This window comes from Pteronotus mesoamericanus, unplaced genomic scaffold (genome assembly GCF_021234165.1).
Source record: "Pteronotus mesoamericanus isolate MK-2021 breed Mesoamerican mustached bat unplaced genomic scaffold, CSHL_Meso_final contig_221, whole genome shotgun sequence".
Taxonomy (NCBI): domain Eukaryota; kingdom Metazoa; phylum Chordata; class Mammalia; order Chiroptera; family Mormoopidae; genus Pteronotus; species Pteronotus mesoamericanus.
The window spans coordinates 12,332,362-12,356,397 of NW_026555092.1; the positions used below are offsets into that span (position 1 = coordinate 12,332,362).

The 24,036-nt window shown below is 38.5% G+C and overlaps 1 protein-coding gene across 1 annotated transcript in view; it reads left to right on the forward strand.

The window, feature by feature from the left end:
* Nucleotides 1–24,036, forward strand: part of THRAP3 (thyroid hormone receptor associated protein 3) — a 56,573-nt gene that overhangs the window by 14,794 nt on the left and 17,743 nt on the right. Inside the window, exon 3 of the mRNA XM_054571973.1 lies at nucleotides 21,114–21,285. Within this exon, the coding sequence (XP_054427948.1) occupies nucleotides 21,149–21,285 (137 nt within the window). The 5' untranslated portion in view covers nucleotides 21,114–21,148. The remainder of the gene's footprint in view (nucleotides 1–21,113; nucleotides 21,286–24,036) is intronic.

Sequence of the window (24,036 nt, forward strand, 5' to 3'; positions counted from 1 at the left end):
GTTGTGAGTACGTGAAATGCAGAGTTTATCTTACGTTATTTATTAATTATTGTACTTTTTCCTTTTGATACATGTACAAAACACCTCCGCCTGGATGTCAGACCCTTGTCAGCTCCACGGGCTTTTTATTGAAAAACAGCAGTCCCATCTCACCCCCCTCAGTCCCCCAGCAGTCATTGCCAGCTCCTTACCATTTTTTTTTTTTTGGTGTTAACCTCTAAATAATAAGATGATTTTGCTACTTGCTGATTTTCCAGTTTTTTTGTATTGTCTCTTAACTTCCCATCTTGGATAGTAGCAGTTTGCTGGAAGACTACCGTGACCACCTTACACATCCACGTTTATTGTCATTCTGATTATAATGTAATTTTGGTTAGAGAAGCATTCCGTGTTGACAATATGAGGCTCATGTATAGCTTATCATAGCCAAACAATGTTGCATGCTATTGTACATTTTCTTTTTGCACAACTTTGTGTTTTCTTTATTGTTGATCTATTTTTTTGGTCTCTCTGCTTTTAATTTTCATGTTTTTATTAGTAATTCTTCTCTGAGTTCTACCCAGAAGTGTAAGTCTTGCTCAATACTGTAAGCATTTAGGGTATATTATAAATTTTATCTTCTCGGAGAACCTTCTGATCTGCCCGATTCTGGACGCGTACTCAAGGCAGCTGTCCCGCTGTCATACATGCCATCCCTACATCGTTGTCCTGAAGGTTTTTCCTACCTCACACTGGACCCTATTATCTTTTATATATATTATCTTTTCCCATATCCTCCTTGATTTAATCTGTTGTTTTGGAGGAACACCTTTTTCCATTAGCTTACTGAGACAGGATATTGAAGATGTAAGTTTTCAGACATGCACGTCTAAGAATGCCTGTATTCTGCCCTTATATTGTTTGTTGGTTTGGCCTGGGTACAGACTTCTAGTTTGGAAATAATTTTTCCTCATAATTTTGTAGACACTGCTCTGTTGTCTTTTGGCTTTCAGTGTTAGTGAGATGTCAGTTATCTTTGCATATAACCTGTATCTAACCTCTAAAACTTTAAAACTTTTCCCTGCAATGTTCTGACATTTCATAATGATATTATTGTTGTGGTTCTTCTCATTCGATGTGCTGGTCATGCAGTGGACTGTAGCTTACGTCCCTCAGTTCTGGGAAATCTTCTAGAATTATGTTGTTGATTTTTTTCCCCCTTTATTTTCTCTACTTTTTTTATGGAATTATTGTTTGGATTTTGGATTTTTGGAACTGATCCTGCAAATTTGTCTCTTTATTTTTGTTACTCCTTTCTCTTTGTTTTTGTTCTGCTTTCTGGGAGTTGTCCTTGGCTATGTTTTCTAACCTTTGTTGTAGTTTTTCACTTGTGTATATTTATATATTCCCTATTCAGCAAGAATTTTATTTATTCAGTCCTACTTCATACAACTCTAAATAGCCTTGGTCCCTACAAGATATGCCCTTAATACATTTGCAGAAACTTGTCCTTCTACAGCTGCCTGGACAAAGTAGCAATAGTTGGTTCTTTAAATTTTCCCAAGTGAATCAGGGATTTCAATTACAATAAATTACAAACCATTTTCTCCCTATCTCTCATGAAGGCTTTTCAATTTGCTAACACATGGGTGATGAGTTATTGTGGTAAGAACACTTAAGATGAGACCTACCTTTTTAACAGATTTTTAGTGTACAAGTACATTGTTCACTGTAGGTACAGTGTTGTACAACAGATTTATAAAGCTTAACCATAGCTTGGTGCACACTGATTAGTAACTGCCCATTTCTGCCTCCCCTAGCCCCCTGACAATCAAGCTTCCACTCTTTGAATCTGTGAGCTGTGTCTAGTATTTTAGATGCCTCATATAAGTGTAATCATGCAATATTTGTCTTTCTATTACTGGCTTACTTCATTTATCGTAATGTCCTCAAGGGTCACTCATATTGTCACATGTTACAGAATTTTTTTTTTTTTAAAGATTTTCAGAATTTATTTTTAGACAGAGGGGAAGGGAGGGAGAAAGAAGGAGAGAAACATCCATGTTTGGTTGCCTCTTGTGCGCCCCCATGGGGGACATGGCCTGCAACCCCGGCATGTACTCTGAGCGGGAATTGAACTGGTGACCCTCTGGTTGGCAGGCTGGTGATCAGTCCACTGAGCCACACCAGCCAGGTGCTAAAAATAATTTTTAATGATTTATGTAATTTAATATATTCACCACATTCTCCTTTCAACATGTAATTAGTATAAAAATAGTTAAGATTTTTACATTCTGATTTTTATACTAAGTCTTCAAAATTCTATAGTATTTATTTTATACCTATAGTTCATCTCACTTTAGCCACATTTTAAGTGCTCAGTAGCCACATGTGTATTGGACAGTGCAGCTTTAAGAGCTCATTCATACTTCTGAAGGGGCAGATAAATTAATGTGATTTAGTTATTGAATTACAGCCTCCCACATTTCAAACATAATTTAAAGCAGTGATAGATGAACATGAAATAAACACACAAATGTTTTTTCCCCCTCTAAACCTGTGTGGTAGACTTGTTTGAGTAAGATGATTTGATCCTATGAAAGATCAATGTCTCTAAAACAGGTCAAACAAATTATTTCTCCTACCAGAGTTGTAAACAGTCTTTATGTAGACATCCATGTAAACAGTGGATGTCTGTGTATCAGTGGTAGGATGATTACTTGATGAAGAGAGACCATAATCCTGATTCTTGGAATCTGCAAATAATGGCCATCAACCACTGGTTCGGAATCCCTTTCCAGGTGTCATGAATAAGAAGCTTGATAGGTGGACTTCTTTAAAAAGTTCTGTAGGTGATTACAATATGGACCACTAGTTCAGGCCAAGATACTACTACTAATAATTTTATTTAAAAAAATACATACTTGCCCTGGCTGGTGTAGCTCAGTGTGGATTGAGTGCTGGCCTGCAAACCAAAGGGATGCCCGTTAGATTCCCAGTCAGGGCACATGCCTGGGTTGCGGGCCAGGTGCCCAGTAGGGGGCACGCAAGAAGCAACCACACATTGATGTTTCCCTCCCTGTCTTTCTCCCTCTCTCCCCTTCTCTCTAAAAAATAAATAAATAAAATCTTTTAAAAAAATACTTAAGCATCATGATTGGCAGTTTGATTTAGTTTTTTAAAAGGTTCGCCATAATTAGAGCTGGAAGGAAGCCATAGGCATTAGTGTCTTTATTAAGTTAGAAAAGATGAGAGTTCCTCTTAAAAAAAGTGAGAAGAAAATGTTCCCCAATGGTAATACACCTATTTAAAACAGGAACTAAAATTGCTGTTACCCTCCCCTGGGGATATAGGAGAGGAGCCTCTGGGGTGAATCGAGATTATTTAAGCCACTACCCATGCTATACTGTTCTTTCTGTTTCTCTAATGATGAGATTTTAATTGCATAGATGATCCTGAGCTTAACAGACATCCATTGAGCAAATTCTCAGAAGATAAAGATTGCCCACATTGGGGATATTGTGATGGACGACTTCCAAATGATGGCGATTTCCAAATAATGGCCCCTCTGCTTGCTGTTGTTTTTCATTGTTAACATCCAGCAGCAAAGGGATTTGTCCTCCAAAGGTCATGACCTTAGAATAGGACCTTCTATTGCTTCTATATACCTCCTTCTCCCAGATGCCAAGTTAGCCAGTAAAGGTATAAAACACTTTATTGTTATGTGTAGGAAGATCTCATTACTTACTACTAATAGCAAGAAAATGGAATCAGTGGTAAAAGTCTGTTTGCTCTCAGAGAAGTTCCAATCTCACTCTGAGGTTATGGCTAACTGAACCTTAGGGGGAGCTCACCTGCTGTATGCCAGGCAGTGCGCACGCGCACACACACACACAATTCCTATGCTGATCTTGTGAGGTGCAAGTGACTTTTGGAAGATTGAGGGAGTATATTAGTCATCTAATGAATGGAAGAGCCAAGATTTGAACCCAGTTCTTTTTTGGGGGTAAAGCCACCACTACTTTGGTCCAGTATTATAAAGTGAACTCTCAAAAAGGATTCTGTCCATTTGGGTAAGGCATTTCAGGTCGAGTGTTTCCTTCAGCATATCCCCTCACACCCACTTCTGTGCTCATCTTGAAGTAACGTATTATGGAAAATGCATTATGCTGAATGAAACCTGAATTCTAGTCCTAGCTTTGTTGCTTACTGTGTGTTGGTATTATGGGTTCCATTTTCATCAAGGAGGCATTTCCCAGTTAACTACCTTGGTCTTCATAACTGAATTATGGATACCATTATTCCTGTCTTTTTTCAGGTCAACTTTTTGTTTGAGAATAGCGTCAGGTTTACAGAAAGTCGCAAGAGTAGTATAGAATTCCTAGGTTAGTTTGCTAGGACTGCTGTAACACGGTACCACAAACTGGGTGGCTTACATAACAGCAATTTATTACCCCATTGGTCTGGAGGCCAGAAATAAAAATATTAAGGCCTTGGCATGTTTGGTTCCTTCTGAGACCTGTGAGGTCCAGGCCTCTCTCTCTGACTTACAGATAATCATCTTGTCCCTGTGTCTCATCGCAAGGTCTTCCCTCTGCCTATCTATGTCCAGACTTCCCCTTTTATTAGGGCATCAGTCCTATGTCTGTGTAAATATCCTTTTTCTTAATGACATCACACTCAGGTACTTGGGGTTAGGACTTCAACATATAAATTTTGGGAGTTGGAGGAGGGGAGCAGTTTAACCCATTATAGTTTTTATATTTCCTATGCTGGATTTCCCCTATTATTCACATCTTACATTCGTATGGTACATAATGAACCAGTATTAATACATTATTATTAACTAAAGTCTTACCCTATTTTTAGCACATAAGAAAGCTTCAAAGAGGGGATGTGACTTGGGAAAGTTCTCACTGCTAGTGACTTCCTTTCTGACTTAACTCTGGTGCAAGCGAAAGAAAACTTCCAAAGTCACATTATCAGCCTGAGAGATAATAAAAGATAATTTTCTATGTACAGTTACAACAGTACAGGAAAGTTTTCTTGTTTGCTGCATATAGCAAAATGCATGGCATGAATAAGTGTTCAATAAATTTTGACAGAACAGAAGAATGCTCTTGGTACTTGTTGGATCATGTTAGTTTTTGGAGAATATACTCACAGCAATCTTACCAAAGTAACTATAAAGTACAGAGGTTGTAAAACTTTTTAAGAAAAAAACAAAACTATTTTAGAAATTGAGAAATAATTGTGTATTTTCTTTCCCAGTAAAATACCTCTTAGTGCAATGTCCTGTTTGTGTTTGCAAAGCTCAACCTACTACCCATCCTGAAATCTTCGAAATTTAAGTTGTATGTCCAGTATTACCCACATTTCACAAAAGAGTAAACTGAAACCTACAGATTATTACTTACAGTCCCCCAGAATTCCTCTCATTCCATGATGTGAAAAGAAGTGTCACTTCTTTTGAAGTGACATTATTAGATAAAACCGTACATGTACAACACAGGGTGCCAGCAAGTAAAGTTGAGTTTACCACCTACATACTTGTTATGCCTTCAGAGTACCTCTAGGAGGCATATTTAATAATAAATTGGTGTGTAAAAAGTTTCTAATGCAGTTTATTTTACTAGCTTTTTTCAGGCTGGTAACTAAAGACTTCATTATTTGTGTGTGTGTTTAATATTTTTCAAGCAATGATTGCTTTCTGTGAATATTGTATAATGTCCCAACCATTTTGAGACTTCCGTACGTTTTCATTTCTGGCTGGGGGCGAAACAGCAGTTTGATTGAAAAAATGAATAAAGGGATTTCCCAGCAAAGGTTTGTCTTTACGATCTTTAATTAATTTAATTTTTTTCTGGTGTTAAAAATACAAACAAAAGTTCGATGAAACTGATTCTGGAAATAAGGCCTGAAATAATTAGTGCCCCTCTGTGTGCTGTATTCTGTGTCAGATTGCAAATACATATCTCATTAAATTTTTCCTACCTTTACAAGTTACTGAGAAGTAATATGGTCCTGTTCGTTTAAAAAGTGAAACATGGAAGGGGGTGGAGTTTGCCATGTCATTGGAACAAGAAACTAATTTAGTCTCTGAAGAACAGGAAGGAGACGTAACCTCTTGCTGGCTGAAGGAAGGAAGCCAGCAGCCCTGTCCTCACCCTGGTGGGAGTCTCTGCAGCAGGTTCCCTGGCTCGTGCCGGGAGCTCACCTTTCCCAAGGGAGGCTGGTGCTGCCTGAGTTTTATTAGTGTAGGTGGATTGCTCCTGATGCAAGTAATTAAAATTTAAGTATAGTCAGAAGGTAAGTGGTCAAGCCCCTGATCAGCTAGTATCCATCTGCTTTCAGGCAGACTGGCTAGTTTTTATGAAGGAGTAGACTATGGTATGAATCATAAATGATTTTTTTCTGTAGTAAATTTCACAGTTGATGGGATGGGAGTGGAGGAGTGATTCTTTTTTAAAAGCAAAAGCATAACCCTTACCATTTCATTCCTCTTTCAGGACATGGCTGAAGTAGAGATGAGGAATGTCTTGCTCAGTTTGTGTAAACTTTTTTTTTTTTTTTGATAGTGATAGAGCTGTTTCAGATCCTCATTTTATTGATGAAAAAAATAGGTATAGAGGTAAAAACTTGCCCCCAATAAGGGTTTCTGGTTTTTTAGGAGTATGAGTTTGGTTTTGGTAAATTTCTCTCATCTAAGGTGCTTGAACACTTGCTTGGCAAGGCAGTTACTTTTTTTTCTTTTTAAGCTTTCATTGCTCACCATTGGCAGTGAAAATCAGTTCTGCCCTCCCCCTGGGGTCTTGATATTTTGGGGTGACTGAAGGGTGAGAGAGAAGAAAGCAATTTGCAATATCCAGACAGGATGCTAGAACATATCTGTTGTTGTAGTTGATGGCTGGTGCTTGGGCTTGAAGGGAGGGAAGTCAAGAAGACTTTCTGAGGTACGGTGGGCTCCCTGCTAGACAGACAGGACCCCATGCTCTGCACACGCACCTACAGAATACAGGGCCTCTGGTGGCTTTTGGAGACAGCCTTTGTCAAAACAGCAGAACAGCCTGGAGCATTCAAAGTAAGTAACAATAGTGTTAGGGATTATTCCTCCTGAAGTTTGCAGTGACAGCTAAAAGTCGGCATTGGTGTTTTTTGGATTTTTTTTGCTGCACAGCTTGGTTTGAATTTTCTGAGACAGATATAACTCTGTTCTTCTTTCCCATCCAAAGAAATACTAAGGCTAGAAAAGGAAGAACAGAGGTGGACTTTTTTGGGGGACTTGAAATTGAACCTTTGTGGATGGATATGGCCCAAGGTGGCCCAGGATCTCCCACAATATTCTTGGTCTTGGCGGGGGGAACTCTTATTATTACAAATAACCCACGTGTACTCTTATGCCAGGCTTACCATTCCTTAATTGCTGTACTTTTAAGTTACTTCAGAGTTTACCCTCTGGGAAACTACTTAGTGCTCACTTACAAAAATGATCCATGTGTCCATGAATAGCTAACGTAACTTTTTTTTTTTTTTAACGTATTGAAAAAACATACATAGTTGGAACTGTTTGTTTCTGCAGTTACCCTGATCTAAGAATTAGTTGCCAGATAATGTTTCTCTGGGGGTGTGAGTTTTATGATTACCCCTTAACCTCTTGGTTCTGAACACAGAGGTGGCCGGCCCAGTGCTGAATTTGTTTGGTGAAGTTTGCAGAGCTGGTTCCTCTGAATTCTTTTTCTAGCCTGACAACAACTATTCAGAAGGGCAGTTGAGAATTTGTTTTGTAAACAGGTCTATTGTTCGCATGTGAACTAAAATATGTCTCATTAATAAAACTTATTTTTAGGGAAGTTGCTAGTAAGTCTTGCATAAAAGCACACTGGTCAAAAAAAATTACAATGTTAAATATTGCCATATATGCCAAGCAAACAGTTGAAGTGAGCTCACAATTTTTACAGAGGATTTTGGACTCTGGAAACTCAGGGATGTCCAGCCTTTTGTTATCTGTGGGCCACATTGGAAGAAGAGTTGTCTTAGGCGACATGTTAAATACATTGCAACACATAATGACAAAAAAACCCCTCAGTTTTAAGTAAGTTTACGATTTTATGTTGGGCTGTATACATAGCCATCCTGAGCCACATATGGCCCATGGGCTTGCAGGTTGAACACTCCTGCAGAGTTAGAGGCCTTAGCTTTTTGGGGTTGCTAATCAAAAAATGTAGTTTATTAATATACTTTATTTTCTCCCCTCTCATAATAATTTTCTCAGCTGTTAGGAAGTATTTATACTTCTAAAAACAAGTTGATGAAACAGCCCACAGTGGGATTGGTATTTTGGATTACTCATGTCCTGTAATTAGGAGATTAACGTTGTACTTTGGAATTTGCTTAAAATGTGTTTGAACTTAAATTGGAATGATTGTTATTTGCTGATAAATGATTCTCCTTTCAGACTTATTTGCAGAGCACAAATGGAGAAGCATGTAGAGGGTGAGCCATTTGGTCCCTTCATTGCATGTTTCAGTTTTTAATGTAAGATTCTCTAATGTTTTTAGGGAAAAGGTATGGGAAAATAGCTGCAGAGACTTGTCAGCATCCACACAAACTTCCTAGGATTTTGACCATGAATAGAGCCCACCTGCGGAGAGCTGAAGATTCTTGAAGCTGGATGATGGGCACAGTTGGGTTGCTTACAACACACTTTTCTGCTGTTGTGTATGTTTGAATCAACACTTCCATAATAAAAATCACTTTAAAAAAAAAATAGAGTCCAGCCCTGGCTGGTATGGCTCCGCGGATTGAGCTCTGGCCTGCGAACCGAAAGGTCGCAGGTTTGATTCCCAGTCAGGGCACACACTTGGGTTGCGGGCCAGATTCCCCAGTTGGGGGAGTGTGAGAAGCAACCAATTGATGTATCTCTTGCATATTGATCTTTCTCTGCCTCTCTTTCTCCTTCCCTTCCCTTCTCTCTAAGAAGTAAATAAACAAAATCTTAAAAACAAACAAACAACAAAATAGAGCCCAGTTGGCTAAAAGGCCAGCATTTATTAACCTTTTTTAAGTTGTAAAAGAACAAAACAACTCCATTGTAGTAAGGTCCCCCAAAATGGACTTTTAGTGATTAAAGTGCAGTTTTGTTTATTTAGGGTCATGTGGGAATTAGTATTTTAGATTTTTAAAATATCTTAGAAAAAAGTAGTTAGATGTTTTGATTCTCTATTACAGATGAAAGAATCAATACCATTAACTATGAATGTCACCAACTTTTTTTTTTTTAGCATAATGTAGGAATCCACCTGTGTAATCACTAGCTATACAACTATACATGAAGTGAGAAGCAAATGCTCCATCTTTTCTGCCCCCTTTTTTCCATACCTTTCTTCCTGCTCCACAGAGGTAACCACTGTTTACAGTTTGCCTTACGTGCTTACATAGGTAGGTCTTTTGTTGATTGATTGATTTTAGAGAGAGGGAAAGAGGAGAGAAACATTGATGTATGAGAGAAACAACAGTTGGTTGACTCTCTCACGCACCCCAGCTGGATAGCCGGCTGTAACCCAGACATGTGCTCTGACAGGAAAACGAAACAGCAGCCTTTTGCTTTGCAGGACAATGCCCAGCCAACAGAGCCACACTTGTCAGGGAATCGATACGTCTTATATGTACATCTATACGCACATATTATACAATTTACAGCAGGTTCTACCAAATTCCATGTAATTCACTAAAGTTTGAGAATTTTAGTAGTAATTTTTTTACCCTAGAGATGCCCACAGTTGCTCTTGATTCTGTTTCTCTCTCTCCCCTCCATCTTACACAGGAGAGCTTAATCTCCTGAGAAGAGTGTAAAATAGTAAACATGTTTAATATTTCACCTGAGCTCTGCTTTCCTACCCCTAACTACCCAGAGGCATACAGAGCGCAAATCAGTCCCACTCCTTTGCCTACAACCCTTTGCAAATTGTGGGTTTCTTTTCTTTTTCCTTCATTTTAATGTTAATTTTATTTATTGATCTTAGAAACATCAATTTGTTGTTCCATCTTTTGATAACATTCAATTGGTTGACTCTTGTATGTGCCTTGACCAGGGATGGGACCTGCTACCTTGGTGTATCAGGATGATGCTCCAACCAACTGAGCCAGGACTGTATCTGTTATGCGTGCACGTGTGTGTATGCGTTTATTGGGGACAGTGAAACAAGAAAGGGCTTAGCATAGAAGAAGCAACAGTAGAGCTTAGGCTGGGCAGCGTGAGCTCACTGCCAAGTCAGAGAAAAGAGCTTTGGGGACAGGTTCATGGGATCAGCCTGGGACAAACTGCCAGTTGCCCATTGCCTTAAGAGTTTAAGAGAAGTGTGTCTGTGAAGAAATGGAGGAAGAAGGAAAAGGGAATGGCATGAGCTGCTCCCCAAAAGGAGTGCATACATATATCTTTCTTCATCTCCATCATTTGTGTCTTTTTCACCAAGAATTTTCTCAGGGAACTAGGATAGCTAAAACTGCTTTGAAAAAGGAGGAGGTTTGAGAATGCTTGGTTGGTTGTCATCCCACAAAGCAGGTCAGCTGTTGGATTCCCAGTCAGGACACATGCCTGGGTTGTGGGTTCAGTCCCCAGTCAGGACACGTACAAGAGGCAACCAGCCGATCCATGTTTCTCTCTCACATTGATATTTCTCTTTCTCCCTTCCTTCCTCTCTCTCTAAAAATGGACCCTGTAACACAAAATTTAAATCAAAATGGGTCATAGACCTAAGTGTAAGAGATAAAAGTAAAAAACTCTTAGAAGACAACTTAGGAGTAAATCTTTGTGACCTTGTGCGAATCCTTCTTAGACATGGCAGACATCAAAAGCCCAAACAGCAAAAGAAAAAAAGATAAATTGGACTTGATGAAAAAAAGTAAAATTTAAAAACCCAGTGCTTCAAAGGTCAGCATTAAGAAAATGAAAAGACAACCTACAAAAATGGGAGACTTTGCAAAGTATGTATCTAAAGGACTTGTATCCAGAATTTATAAAGAATTATACAACTCAGTAAAAGGACAAATAATCCAATAATTTGATTTAAAAATGGACAATGGATCTGAATAGACATTTCTCAAAAAGGTGCACAAATAGCCAATACACATATGAAAAGATGCTCAACATCATTAATCATTATTTATATTGATTTATTACTATTATAATCATTTAGCTAATCGTTAGGGAAATAAAAGTCAAAACCTCAGGAAGATAGCACTTGATACCCAATAAGATGGCTATTATAGGACCTTTTTTACTAAAAAGGCATAATAAAAGTGTTGAAGATGTAGAGAAATGGGAAACCTCATACACATCTGGTGGGAATATAAAATTATAGAGCTGCTTGGGAATATAGTCTGGTAGTTACAAAGTTGTGCATAGAGGCACCATATGACTAAGCGGTACCACTCCTAGGTATGTATCTAAGAGAGAAGCATCTCTACACAAAAACATGTACATGAATGTTTATAGCAGCATTACACATAATAGCTAAAAAGTGGAAACAACCCCAGTGTTTATCAGCTGATGAATTGATAAAATGTGATGTATCCTAATATGAAAAAGGGATTTACTACTGATGACATGCTACAACACTGATGAATCTTGAAAACATGCTGAGTGAAAGAAGCCAGTCACGAAATCTCAACATGTGATTCCATGTATATGAAGTGCACAGCACAGGCAAATATGTAACTACAGAACATGGATCAGTGGTTGCCTAGGACTGGGGGGGGCGGTGAGAGTAGGGGGTGTGCATGGAAGTTTTACTGTTTTAATTTTTCACATATTTTTCTGCTGTGTTCTGATTAATCTTGAGAACAGTGCTGCACCGAAAAACCTGCTGTAACAGGCTTTTCAAGAGCAAGAATTCCCCCTGCCCCTTCTTCCCCCAAAAGAGGCTGGTTTTGCGCTGCCCCTCTGAAGGATGGATCCTTTTCCAAGCAAGGACCATTTTTTACCCTTGGTCGTTATATTGATGCTTCTTGGTATTAGTCTCGTTACACAAAGCTCTTTGTTCTGTACAACTGGCTGTAGCTTTCCTAGTCTAGGCTCTCTGAAATCATCTGTGGCAGAAACATTCCTGCTGTCTTTGGCAAGGGACTTGTTTTTGCACTGGATGTTCTGAGACAGATTTCAGGCCGAGCCTATTTCCATTTTTTGCATATGTTATGAGTTAGAGGTAGGGGTGGGGGAAGAGAGCTGTTGGCTGCTTTAGTTAAGCATCTGAGCTCTTGTGGTTCAAGGTAGTTATGCTTCTGAGATTGATTTTTATTTTTAACCAAATTCACAAGAGACTGATGAGTGAGGTATACCATGGGGATAGCCCCTGAGATAATGGTGGCTCTGACGTAGTGTCATCGTTTGAATTCTGAACTTAATGAGCTACAGAACTTGGCGGGGGCGCAGTGGGGGCAGGTTACCAACTCTGTAAGTCCTCATTTCCTCTTCTGTAAAACAGGTATAGAACATACTACTTAACAAGGTTTGTATGTATAAATGAGATAATACTGAAGGTTCCTAGCTTCTTGTCTGGCACATCTTAGTAAGTGTTAGCAATTGTTATTGATAAAGTGCCAGGGACTCAATTTCCAATGGATACAGATCTATCAGGAAAGCTAGTATTTGCCTAGGGCAGGTAGGCCCATCCAGAGATTAAATTCCAAGTTAAAAGGGTGTTTGATGAACACATTCAAGATGCGGAGAAGGAGGAGCTAGATGTTCTTAAGTCAGTCAGATCAGGGTAGCTAAATTATCCTACTTGAGGAAATGATGCATCCTAGCCTTTCAGGAGAGCCTAATTTAAAATCCTTTTCCCCATTGTCAACATAAATATTCTATAAACTTTACATTGCTAGATACAAATGACACAACCACACCTCAGCTTGTTTATCAGCCAGAAGCAGGGCAAAAATCTTGTTTGACTTCATTAACTTTTAGGTTTAAACTCTATGATAGCCCTTAGTTCTAGGTGGATATTTTTCTTTTTAAAAATTAAAAAGGATGCATGTTTATTGATTTTAGAGGGAGGGAAAGAGAGAGTGTGAGCGGCGGGGGGGGGGGGGGGTGAAACATCGATTGGTTGTGTCCCATATGTGCCCCGACTGGGGATCAGACCCACAGCATTTTGGTGTGTGGGACGACACTCCAACCAACTGAGCCACACTGCTAAGGGCTAGGTGGATATTCTTCTTCAGATAATTATTACGGGTCATTAAACCATAGCCACCTTTTTCTCTAAGCTTCAATTTCCTACTTTCAGTGCTCAGTATTTATTACTAAAACTTGTGTGTTTATTAACTCGTCATAGGTGACACACATTTCAGTGTTTTAGTATATTTTAATGGTACTTACATCTTAAATTAGACTCAAAAGGATTCTGTCTTCTGCTAAGATTTTTGCATTTCTTTTCGGAGGGTTATTTCTTGGGAAGATTTCCATAGGTGATAGTTCTTAACCTTTGTTTTGACCATTAATTTCCTTTTAAAGGGTGATATTTATTAATACTGTCCTGAAATTCTTTAGGCTTAGATCTTACTTGGGACCTGTAACACTTCTGCTTCCTTGAATTAATACTTGGCTTTTCTGTCACGATACCTGGAGTAAGAATTAGTAATGAAAAGTTTCGTGTTAGAGGTACTTCTGTGCTTTACTGCTGCAGGGAAGCAGGTGCTGCTAGCAGCAGAGGCTGGTGTTAATCAGAATACCTTGAACATGGTTTGCTCTTAAATTGGTTGTAATGCGGACCGTGAAATGAGAGTTAACACAATGGGAACGCTCTGATATGCCCTTTAAGGTATATGAGATCTCTTGAAATTGAATATATCCTGTGAGATAGTAATTTTGATATTAATGGGAATGAGAAAAGGAAATAAAAAGTGATTTGCCCAGCAAAGCCCTATACAGACACGAGAGTAACCTTAGTGAAGCCATTCAAAGGACTTAGGTGTAGGGAGGTGGAAGGGAGGGTATGGGGGGAGAAACAGTGATGGAAGGAGACCTGGGGTGGTGAATACACAATACAATATGCAGATGATGTATTATAGAATTGTATACTTGAAACCTATATAATTTTATTACCAATCTCACCCCAATACATTCGATTTAAAAAAAACAACAAAAAACACATGTAGATATCCAGAACTCAGACTGTTTGCCATAGGCATTAATTTCCTGGCCCATTTCAATTTCCATATCCTTCCATGGGTTCAGAGAGGTTTAAGCCCTGGCTGGTATGGCTCAGTGGATTGAGTGCTGGCCTGCAGACCAGAGGGTCGCGGGTTCAGCTCCCCATCAGGGCACATGCCTAGGTTGTGGGCCAGTCCCCAAGTAGAGGGCGTGGTTGGGGGCATGTGGGAGGTGATTGATGGATGTGTCTCTGGCACCTTGCTGTTTCCCTCCCTCTCTTTCTCCCTCCCTGCCCTCTCTCTAAAAGTAAATAAAATCTTTAAAAAAGAGAAAGCTTTAAAGGACTTTTCAGGTTATAATATATTTGCCTTACATTTTTATTTGCTTGACTGGTCGTGAATCTTTAGTTACGTGTGTTCCAAGAAGACCTGTTTGAATATATCCCTAGTATTTATGGATTGAAGGATACTAGTGTGGTTTCTATGTTGTCTGGCCACAGAGGTTGCCAAGGTTGGAGCCCCAGGGTGGCCCGTTGAGAGGCTTTATTTGGTCCTACTTAATTTTAGAAACCCAGTCTCCTGCCAAATATAACCTTTCAATAGGCTACCCCCAGGGTTCCAAACATGGGGCATACTGCAGTAAATACTCCCAAAATGTTTGTTCTGCTGAATTCAGCAGACATCTATCATGTGCCAGGCACAGTGCTGGCATAGCGCCTCAGCACTGGGGACACTAGGAAGAAACATAACCCGGAGTGAGAGGGGGAGAGGAGTAATTGAATTCTTTCTTATCTTTGAGGGGTTTTGATTTAGAGAGGCTTGCTTTGGCCTTCTCTGCCAGTATTATGCCTGTTTCTTGGAGTTGAAAAATAAGATCTGTGTTTTTAATGCTATAAAAGCCATGTAATTATATATCTTAAGACCTTTGTTGTGTTTTAAGTAAAATGCATCTGTTCTTCCAAGAGCTATGTTCTTTCAGGGACCATTGATCTGCTTGGTAATTAGACAAGTGGTTTGGGTGGAGAAGGCTTGGGCTTTGAAAAGGGTGATGAGCTTGGAAACTATGTCCCAAGTGGCTCTGCAGAGCAGTTTGAAAATGAATCCTTGCTCCAAGTGACAAAATAGTATCTGAAATAATTTCAAAGGACTGTTTGAAATTCTACACTTAGGTTTTAAATAAAAAGCGGGGGGTCAAAACAACAGTTGTATAAATATAAGATGGAGGAAGAGGACATTTTGCATCTGGAGATTTATGAAAAAGGACTTCAGCACTTAGTGACTCAGAGCTCGCTCTGAATCAACATGTGGTGTGGCTGCCAGAAAGAGCAATCTTAGAACACATTAATAGTGTCTGAATTGTTCTGTTAGGCCACATTTAGAGAATCGCATTAAGTCCTGAGTATAACAGTGAAGGAGAACAAACAGGAATTAATTCATTGGCAAAGAGGGTAATAATGTGGATAGGAAACTGAGTCTTCTGAAGAATGTTGCAAAGTTGAAGATACTTGGATCAGGCCCTTAACTGGGAGTTTAGGAACTACGTCTTTTTATTTCCACATTATAACATGCCAAACACGTAATACTAGGGAGGACCACCCCCCAAAAATACCCCCACAATTTATTAAAAACTATGTATTCCTACCGTCAAAGTACTCTCCATGTGATGTAATATACCTGTTGAAACTTTTTTTCACTGCTCAAAACAGTTTTGATGCCTTTTAGTGCTCCTTCTGTTTTTTGTTTCACTTCTTCCACATAGCAAAATGTTTCCCTTTAGGACTTTTTTCATCCAGAAAACAAAGTCCCCTGGGAGAGATGGGTGAATAGGGAGGGTGGGGCATGTTTTGGGTCAAAAACTGCTGAACATTCAGTGGTGGTGTGGGCAGGTGCACTTTTAAATCAGCCATTGTAGAATGGGCAAATGAGTTGAAAGTGTCCTCCAGAAAAATTCACTGAAACCAAATGCATCCTCTCAAACAACGCCAGCTAGTATACGGAAAGAGATTGGTTCCGAGAACACTTACCTAGCGGGGAAAGCCTGTACTACAAGGGGCCCACCCTCCAGAAGATAATTCTGGCTTTGATAGTTGCTATCAGATAGATAGTATTGGTTGCTAGGTGGATTCTTTTATACTGCTGGTGTGGGGACATGGCTTCCTTAACCTTAATTGTGAGAATCTTTTTGCCCAAAATAGTTATGTTGAGAGGACATATTTTTACCAGAGGCACGTGTCATAACCATGAGCTGTCATGTCACAGTTCTGTAGGGACTGCGCTTTTTCATAATGTTAATGAAATGCCATGTCCAGCGAGGAAGAGTAGAGTAGGCATTGTTGAAGAAGCCAGGCTTCCTTTTGGGGAAATTGTAGTTTGAACAGAAACCAGACACTAGGGGCTTGTAACATGTAAGAAGGTGCTAAGTTGATTGCCTAGGTGGTATTTGTCTCTCACTTCCGGTTGTATTTTTAGAGCACAGATGTGGAAGGAATGTCAGACGTGGGAAAAGCTCTGTGTGTATGAAGTTTGAAGGCCTTCAAAATAAAATTGAGAATTGTTTTGAATGAATTTTGGTAATTTGATCAGCTGGCTTTAGTTATTATTATCCCTTCCTTATGTTAATATATATAATATATTTATGTATATTGAGAGAAGAAACATCACATGTTTTGGACACTTCCTTTTCAAGTGACTTGCTCTTCTCTTTTTTTAAATTAGAAAATTATTTTAATTACTCTAAGGCTTACGGTCCAAAACAAATAGAGACTTCTGCAAATTTGTAGTTAAGACTTGGATTCTATTTGACAATTTTTCTAAAGATGTGAAGATATTGTTTGCATCTAAAGAATGACAGGTAACATCTTTCATTACATTTTCATTGTCTTTACAATTTATAATGTCATATCACCATAGTGAATAGATTTGTTCTATCAAAATGTCTTTTTTTTTAAATAGTAAACTAGTATGAAAATATGTTCAGCGTGAATAATAATTAAAGAAATACCGATTAGAATGGCTATGGAGTGCCAGCATTAAATTACTGAAGATAAATAAGATCAGTAAAACCTCTTACATTAGGTTCTGCATAGAAAACCCACACACATTGCTGGCCACTCTGTAATTTGTTCCTATTTTTCTTTCTTTTTTTTTTTAATGTTTTTTTTTAATTGTATTTTTTTCCCAACTTGCTCTTTCTTAATCTTCAGGTGATGCTTAAATGTCAACTCTTGACCATCCTATCTAAATAACTACCGCACTGCATATATTTGCCAACATAATATTTTCCATGTCTTCTTCCTAGTACCTAACCTGAATTTGTAACTACAGTTTTGCTTTCTTGCCTGTTTGTCTGTGTGTACCTAGATTATAAGCTCCATGAAGGCAAGGACCAAGTCTACTTTAATTTACAATTGTTTACCCACTGCCTAGATAGTCCTCTTGAATGAATTGTTTAATTGATTTATTTCCAGCTGTGGCTTGTATCATCCAGAGTTATTCCACTTAATTCTCAAGGTACAGTGATGTTTTTAAAATTAGTTTCAGTGTGGTTCAGTTGGTTGGGCGTCATCCCACAAAGGTCATGGGTTCGATTCCTGGTCAGAGCACATGCCAGGATTTTAGGTTCAGTCCCTGGTTGGGGCACATGTGAGAGGCAACCAACTGATTGATGTTTCTCACATCAATGTTTCCCTCTTTCTCCCTCCCTTCCCCTCTCTCTAAAAGTAAATAAATAAAATCTTTAAAAATAAGTAGATTTTAATTCACATTAAAGAAGTTCCAGGAGTATCAGTGGGGGAGGTGTTGTAGTATTGCTACTCTTGAGTATATTTGTCCATTCTAGTAAGTTTAATATATGCACATGTGTTAAGTTTGGTTCTGTATGTGTTTAGATGACAACTTTTTCTATTAATGAAAATTAACTTACTAATTTTCTAATTTCTGGGGGTTGATGTGAGTATTTACTTTTCCACTAGCTGTTGTTGCCCTTTCTTTTTTATTTTAAAGTTTGATATTGTCCACCTGTTGTGTAAGTGATCTAAAGGATTTTTATTTCTGGCCTAAGCTAAAATTGAAGACGGGACAGAGATGTTGCTAGGCAAAGATATCCCTAAACTTGTGACAGAAAAAAACCACTCAGCAAGAATGAACCCAGAGAATCCCAGAATATGCTGAAGGCCAACCAGCAAAACAAAATGTATTTTCAGTATTCAGTTTCTGTAAACTTCTCATTTATACCTCCACCTTCTATGCCTGAGTGACTTTAATTCTTCTGCCCTGGCTCTTGGGCTTGCACAGTAACACTGCTGCCAGAAATTGGCTCCAGATTGAGGTATCTTTGACCTTGGTAGAGCACACAACAATTTGATCTTTTTGACAGGATCTAGACTATAGGTCTTTGGACTCCTCGTTAAGCAGTCTCTTCCTCATCACCCTTTGTCTCTGGCTTTCTAGCGGTTTCTCAGACCTCCCTCAGTTGTGTCTCAGAGACTATGGTGGTTTCTCCTGTGAGCTGGAGTTACAGGAGCTTCCTGGACTTTGCCATTCCAGAAATTCTTGAAATTCAAATCACTGTTGAATATAATAATTGGAAACAAATGTCACCTTTCAGTTTGTCTATCTCTTGCCTCTTTTACCATACCCTAAACTTGGTCAATGTGGAGAAGGTACACATATTCATTAATTCTACAGATCTGTGAATGACTTCCATGTGGAATAATAGTGGTTAAGAATGCTTGCTTGGAGCCAGATTGGTTGGGTTTATATCTGTAAAATGGGACATAATAATGCCCTCTCTGCCCTGGCTAGAGTGGCTCAGTGGTTTGAGTGTTGGCCTACAGACCAAAAGGTAAGCTGGTTCTGTTCCCGGTCAGGGCACATGCGTGGGTTGGGGGCCAGGTCCCCAGTTAGGGGCGTGCAAGAGGCAACCAGTACATGTTCCTCCTCCCCTTTTCTCCCTTCCCACTCTTTAAAAATAAATAAAATCTTTAAAAAAAAAAAAACCCAATGCTCTCTTTGAGGGCAAAATTAAGTTCATAAAGAACATTTGTTAACGAAAGTTCATAAATAACAGAAGTAAAACCAATTAATTGGTAAAGCAGTTATTAGTAAAAGTTTAATGCGCACACACCAAAAACACAGTTTGCTAACCAGGGGCACTCAAACCAAAACATGGAATGAGGCTCGGGGTATATTATTACAAAGCACCTTATATAGTGAGAAAACAATGACTGTTCTTCATAGTAATTGGTTATAATATTAGAATTTCCAGTGGTTAGTTCATATCAGCTTTGGGGAACAGTTCAAGTTTTGTTTGATTTCTAGAGGCATAAGCAAGAAATGATTCAAGTCAAGGTAGTCTTGCAAAAATAAGCCAAATTGAGCTTTATTTGTATGACTGCACTGATTTTGTCTGCTCAGGGAAATTTCAAGGCTAGTCTCCATTTGTTTTTGTGTGTGGTTTTTTTTTGTTGTTTTTGTTTTTTGTTTTGTTTTGTTTTGTTTTTAGTACTTCTGGGCATTAAGTAAATAAGAAAGATGAGATTTCTGCTGGTAGAAAGTTTACCTATTTTTGAAAGTTGGGTAAAGGTAGAGGAACAAAAAACTAAACAAGATAGTTTTCAAGTACTGAATTGTGTTCTCTGAAAAGGAAAAAACAAGGTACTGGATTAGACCCTAGAGAATGACTGGGTAGGACCTTTTGATTAGGTGGCCACATCAAACCTCTGAGCAGATAGCTTTTGAGCTGAGGTCTGAATAACAAGAAAATCTGTGAGTTAGGATGAAATATTTGTTATTTTCCCTTCACAGGCCCTGGAGTTTGAGCCTGGTTTGGCTATTTCCTAGCTTTGTGATTTTCGACAGATCCTTATTCTTCCTGGTCTTTGGTAGACACATATGATAGCACTTTAAATTTTTGCTCCTTGGAAGATGCCCAAAGTTCTAGTAGTGTATAAAGAAGAATAAATGAGTCAGCTTGACAATGCACTGTGCTGACCAAACCCATTGGTCATTTGTCAGCGCAACTCTGAGGCTCCGTTCATTCCTGTGGTGGGGAAAGAAAAGCAAACAGAAAATTTTGTTTTTTCATTGGAGAGAAATGACCCAAAAAGAAGGTTGATGCTAACGACTAGAGGAACGTGATAGTGGTTCACTTTATAAATTACTGTAGTCCTATGTTTATGAATTAATATCCTGTATTTTACAGGCTATAGTATATACATGTTATGGTATTAAAATATTTGAGAATACTCAAACTTTTAAAACCTTTTCCTTTTTTTAAGAAATGATTTTATTTATTTACTTTTAGAGAGAGGGGAGGGAGAAAGAGAGGGAGAGAAACATCAGTGTGCGGAAGAGACATCCACTGATTGGTTGCCTCTCACATGCCCCCAGTTGGGGGCCTGGTCTGCAATCTAGGCATGTGTCCTGACTGGGAATCGAACTAGTGACTTTTCAGTTCATAAGCTGGCACGCAGTTCACTGAGCTACACCAGTCAGGGCTTAAAACCTTTTCCTTGGAGATAAATATTAAGGATATGCCTCATGACTTCAAGGTCCAGGAGTTAGAGAAATGGTTAGTGTGTGCCATTTCCAAGATACCATTGCATATGGTTTCTTCTGTTAGAACTGGGAAAAACTTGTCACAGGTCATTTCAGGCTATCTAACTTAGTCCACAGAACTTGTTTGCATATTAAGAAAAGACTGCAGTAAAAAATTAAAAAAAGAAAAGACAAGACTGTGTCCCAAATATTGCTAGCTCTCCTCATTTGTGCCAGTGTTTTATTGCGTTCCCCAGTTTGAGTTATATGTCAGATTTTCCATTTGTGGGCTTAGGAGTCAACTCTTCCTTGATGAAAGGTCAGAGTGGTTTGTTGTTTTTTTAAAATCAGTTATTTTATCTGTATTTTTCTTTTTAAATTGTTTCTAAGTTCAGGTTTGAAGAGGGATCCCACCTGCTCATTTGTTTGAATCTGTTTTCTTACATTAGGTGTCATTGAAAAGTGACTGACCCTTTCTTCAGAGATGTCAAAAACAAACAAATCAAAGTCTGGATCTCGTTCTTCTCGCTCAAGATCTGCATCAAGATCTCGTTCTCGTTCATTTTCGAAGTCTCGATCCCGAAGTCGATCTATCTCTCGTTCGAGGAAGCGCAGGCTGAGGTAAGTGGGTGAGATTGTATATTGAGTTATCATTGCATTGGGCCAGGTGGGTCTTTGGAGATCTTTTGTTAGACTCTTTTTGTGAATGTCACATGGTGGGGGGAGCAGTTGGTTTGAAGTGGAGGTTGGGCTCTAAGATACTCCAGGTTTCTTCAAATGCTACGAATCCAAACCGGCTTTCCTTGCCATACTGTTTGCCTAATTCCTTTTCTCCTCTGCCAGCACACACTGTTTCTCATCTACTTTGGAAGAAAGAGCTTTTTTTTATATTTGAGTTGTTGACTTCAAATCTCTACATCTGATTATTTTTCAATGAAGTGTATTTTGGAAGCTTAGACCAAAGTTTATTTTCATCAGGAAAGAGGATAGCTGATAGCTAAGAGGATTAATAGTATGATCAACATTGCAAAGAAAAAGAAGTCTTAACCCACTAAAATAAACCTTAAAAAACTCATCAGGAGTCATTTGTATACACCTGATGTGCCTGTTACTAACAAGCAGCATCTATTTAGTAAACTTACCTTAAAACTTATAAAATTAATCTAAAAATTACTATTGTAGACATCACATCTTCTCATTTAATAAATTCTTTTGAATTTATTGCTAATATTCTTTAATTCAGTCAGTTTTCACACCTTCAGGTGGGGTTTCCCGATTTCAGTTATATCTTGGAATAGGGTGCCAAACCTCCAGTGTGTTTTCCTCTTGTGTTGTGAATTGGGGTTTTCATTCTTTAAGACTTTTAATTTTCTTTTGTGAATAGATGAGAACCTTTCAGTAGACACATGTTTCTATATGTGCATCAGGGAAGGAAATACTGATATGTTTAAATACCAAAAGGAGAATCTTCGCACAATTAAGGTTTTTGTCAGAATTGCACTAGGCAAGAAAGTAATTTCTCAGTTTTGCCACCTGGAGCCCCTCCTGTTTATTTCTGCTGAGTTTCTAGAATTCTTTTTTTTTTTTTTTTTAAGATTATTTACTTATTTATTTTTAGAGGGAGAGAAACATCAATGTGTGGTTACCTCTCATGTGACCCTCACTGGGGACCTGGCCCACAACCCAGGGATGTGCCCTAGCTGGGAATCAAACCAGCTACCCTTTGCTTTGCAGGCTGGCGCTCAAGCCACTGAGCCACATGAGCCAGGGCTAGAATTCTTTTCCCTTTTCCCTTTTTTTTTTTTTTTTTAAATCTTCTCCTGAGGCCAGGCTTATTGACTTTAGAGAGGCGGGTGGGAAGAGGGGAGAAAGGGAGAGAAACATTGATCAGTTGATTCTTGTACATGCCCTGACTGGGGATCGAACCTGAAACCTAAGTATGTGCCCTGACCAGGAATCAAACCCATGACCTTTGAGTTTATGGGACAGTGCTCCAACCAACTGAATCACACTGGCCAGGGCCACAATTCTTTACTTAAATGAATTGATATGAAATATAAAATAAACCTCTGGAAAAGTTCTTATTACAAGCTTTATTTTTGATGGTTCCATAATATACTTCTAAAAGCATACTAAACAGATGGTGGGATTTATTTTTCTGCCTCCTAATAAGAACAAGTTAATTTCTTAAATGGAATCTGTGAGAAGCCTGCCTGAAAATTAATTTCAGACCAGACGTTGAACAAAAAGTAGTGTGCATAAGTTAAAATTTTGAATCTCTCCTTCAAAGAAAGAAATATTAGGGGTTTTTTTTATGTTTTATTTTTGTTTTTTTTTTTAAGATAACATTACAACTTGAGGGTAACCACTCTTAGGTTGTTAAAAAAAAAAACATAAGGGGGGGGGAATAACCTATGTTTTTTGGGGCAGCATGCATTTTCCCAAACTTTGTTCAAACCCTACACTAGATAGAGTCTGTCGGTTGCCCAATTTTGTCAGAGTCTATGTAAGTCAAATTTTATCCCATCTCTTCAACCTCAACAAAAAAAGAAGAGGGAAAACCCACTAAATAACTTTACATCTATGTCAGGGAGTTGCTATCAAGGCCTTGGGGCTGATCAAAGACTCTTAATAACTCTTACCTTGCACCCAGAATCTTTTGATTTTGCCCAATTAAACCTCAGTTTTAGCTCATTTCATTCTGAAAGGTAACATTTTAGAAAACTCTTTGTAGTAAATGGAAACTAATTAGTTAAAAAACAAAAGGCTATACAACCAAAATGGAGACAAAATAGAACTGACAAAAATGGAAAAATGTTAATTACCTCTAAAGTATTTGTGATAACTGGAACTCTGGGCATATCTGTCTGGACAGAGTTTTCCTTATTCTACAAATCATTTGGCATGGTGGTTGACTTGGCAAATGAGGGAAAATTATCTTAGGCAGGCAATATGTGCTGGCATAGCTCTAGAGCCACTTTATGTGCTATCTTATACCTAGAAGATTATGATTTTGGAGGAATTTTCTCCTCTAGTAAACATGATTTTATACTTGATTCTAGTTTGACTTCTCTGTTTTTTAGAAACAGATAAATTTGCCACTGGATGTTCAATTCTTATTTCTGGCTTATCTGTTTCATGATTTTTTTCCTTTTGTTTTCCTTCTCCTACAAGGGAGTGTACTATCCAGAGAGTTTGAGAAACCATGCCTTTAAATTAACTTAACTGCTGAGTTCTACAGAATTGGAGAAAATTGATTGTTTCCTTGTATTTCACAGACTGTATCCTTTTAAGTGACTTTTTGTAAATAACTTCATTTGCAATCTGCAGAAACTCATATTCCTGCATCTGTGCAGTGGCTGCGGGTTCGGA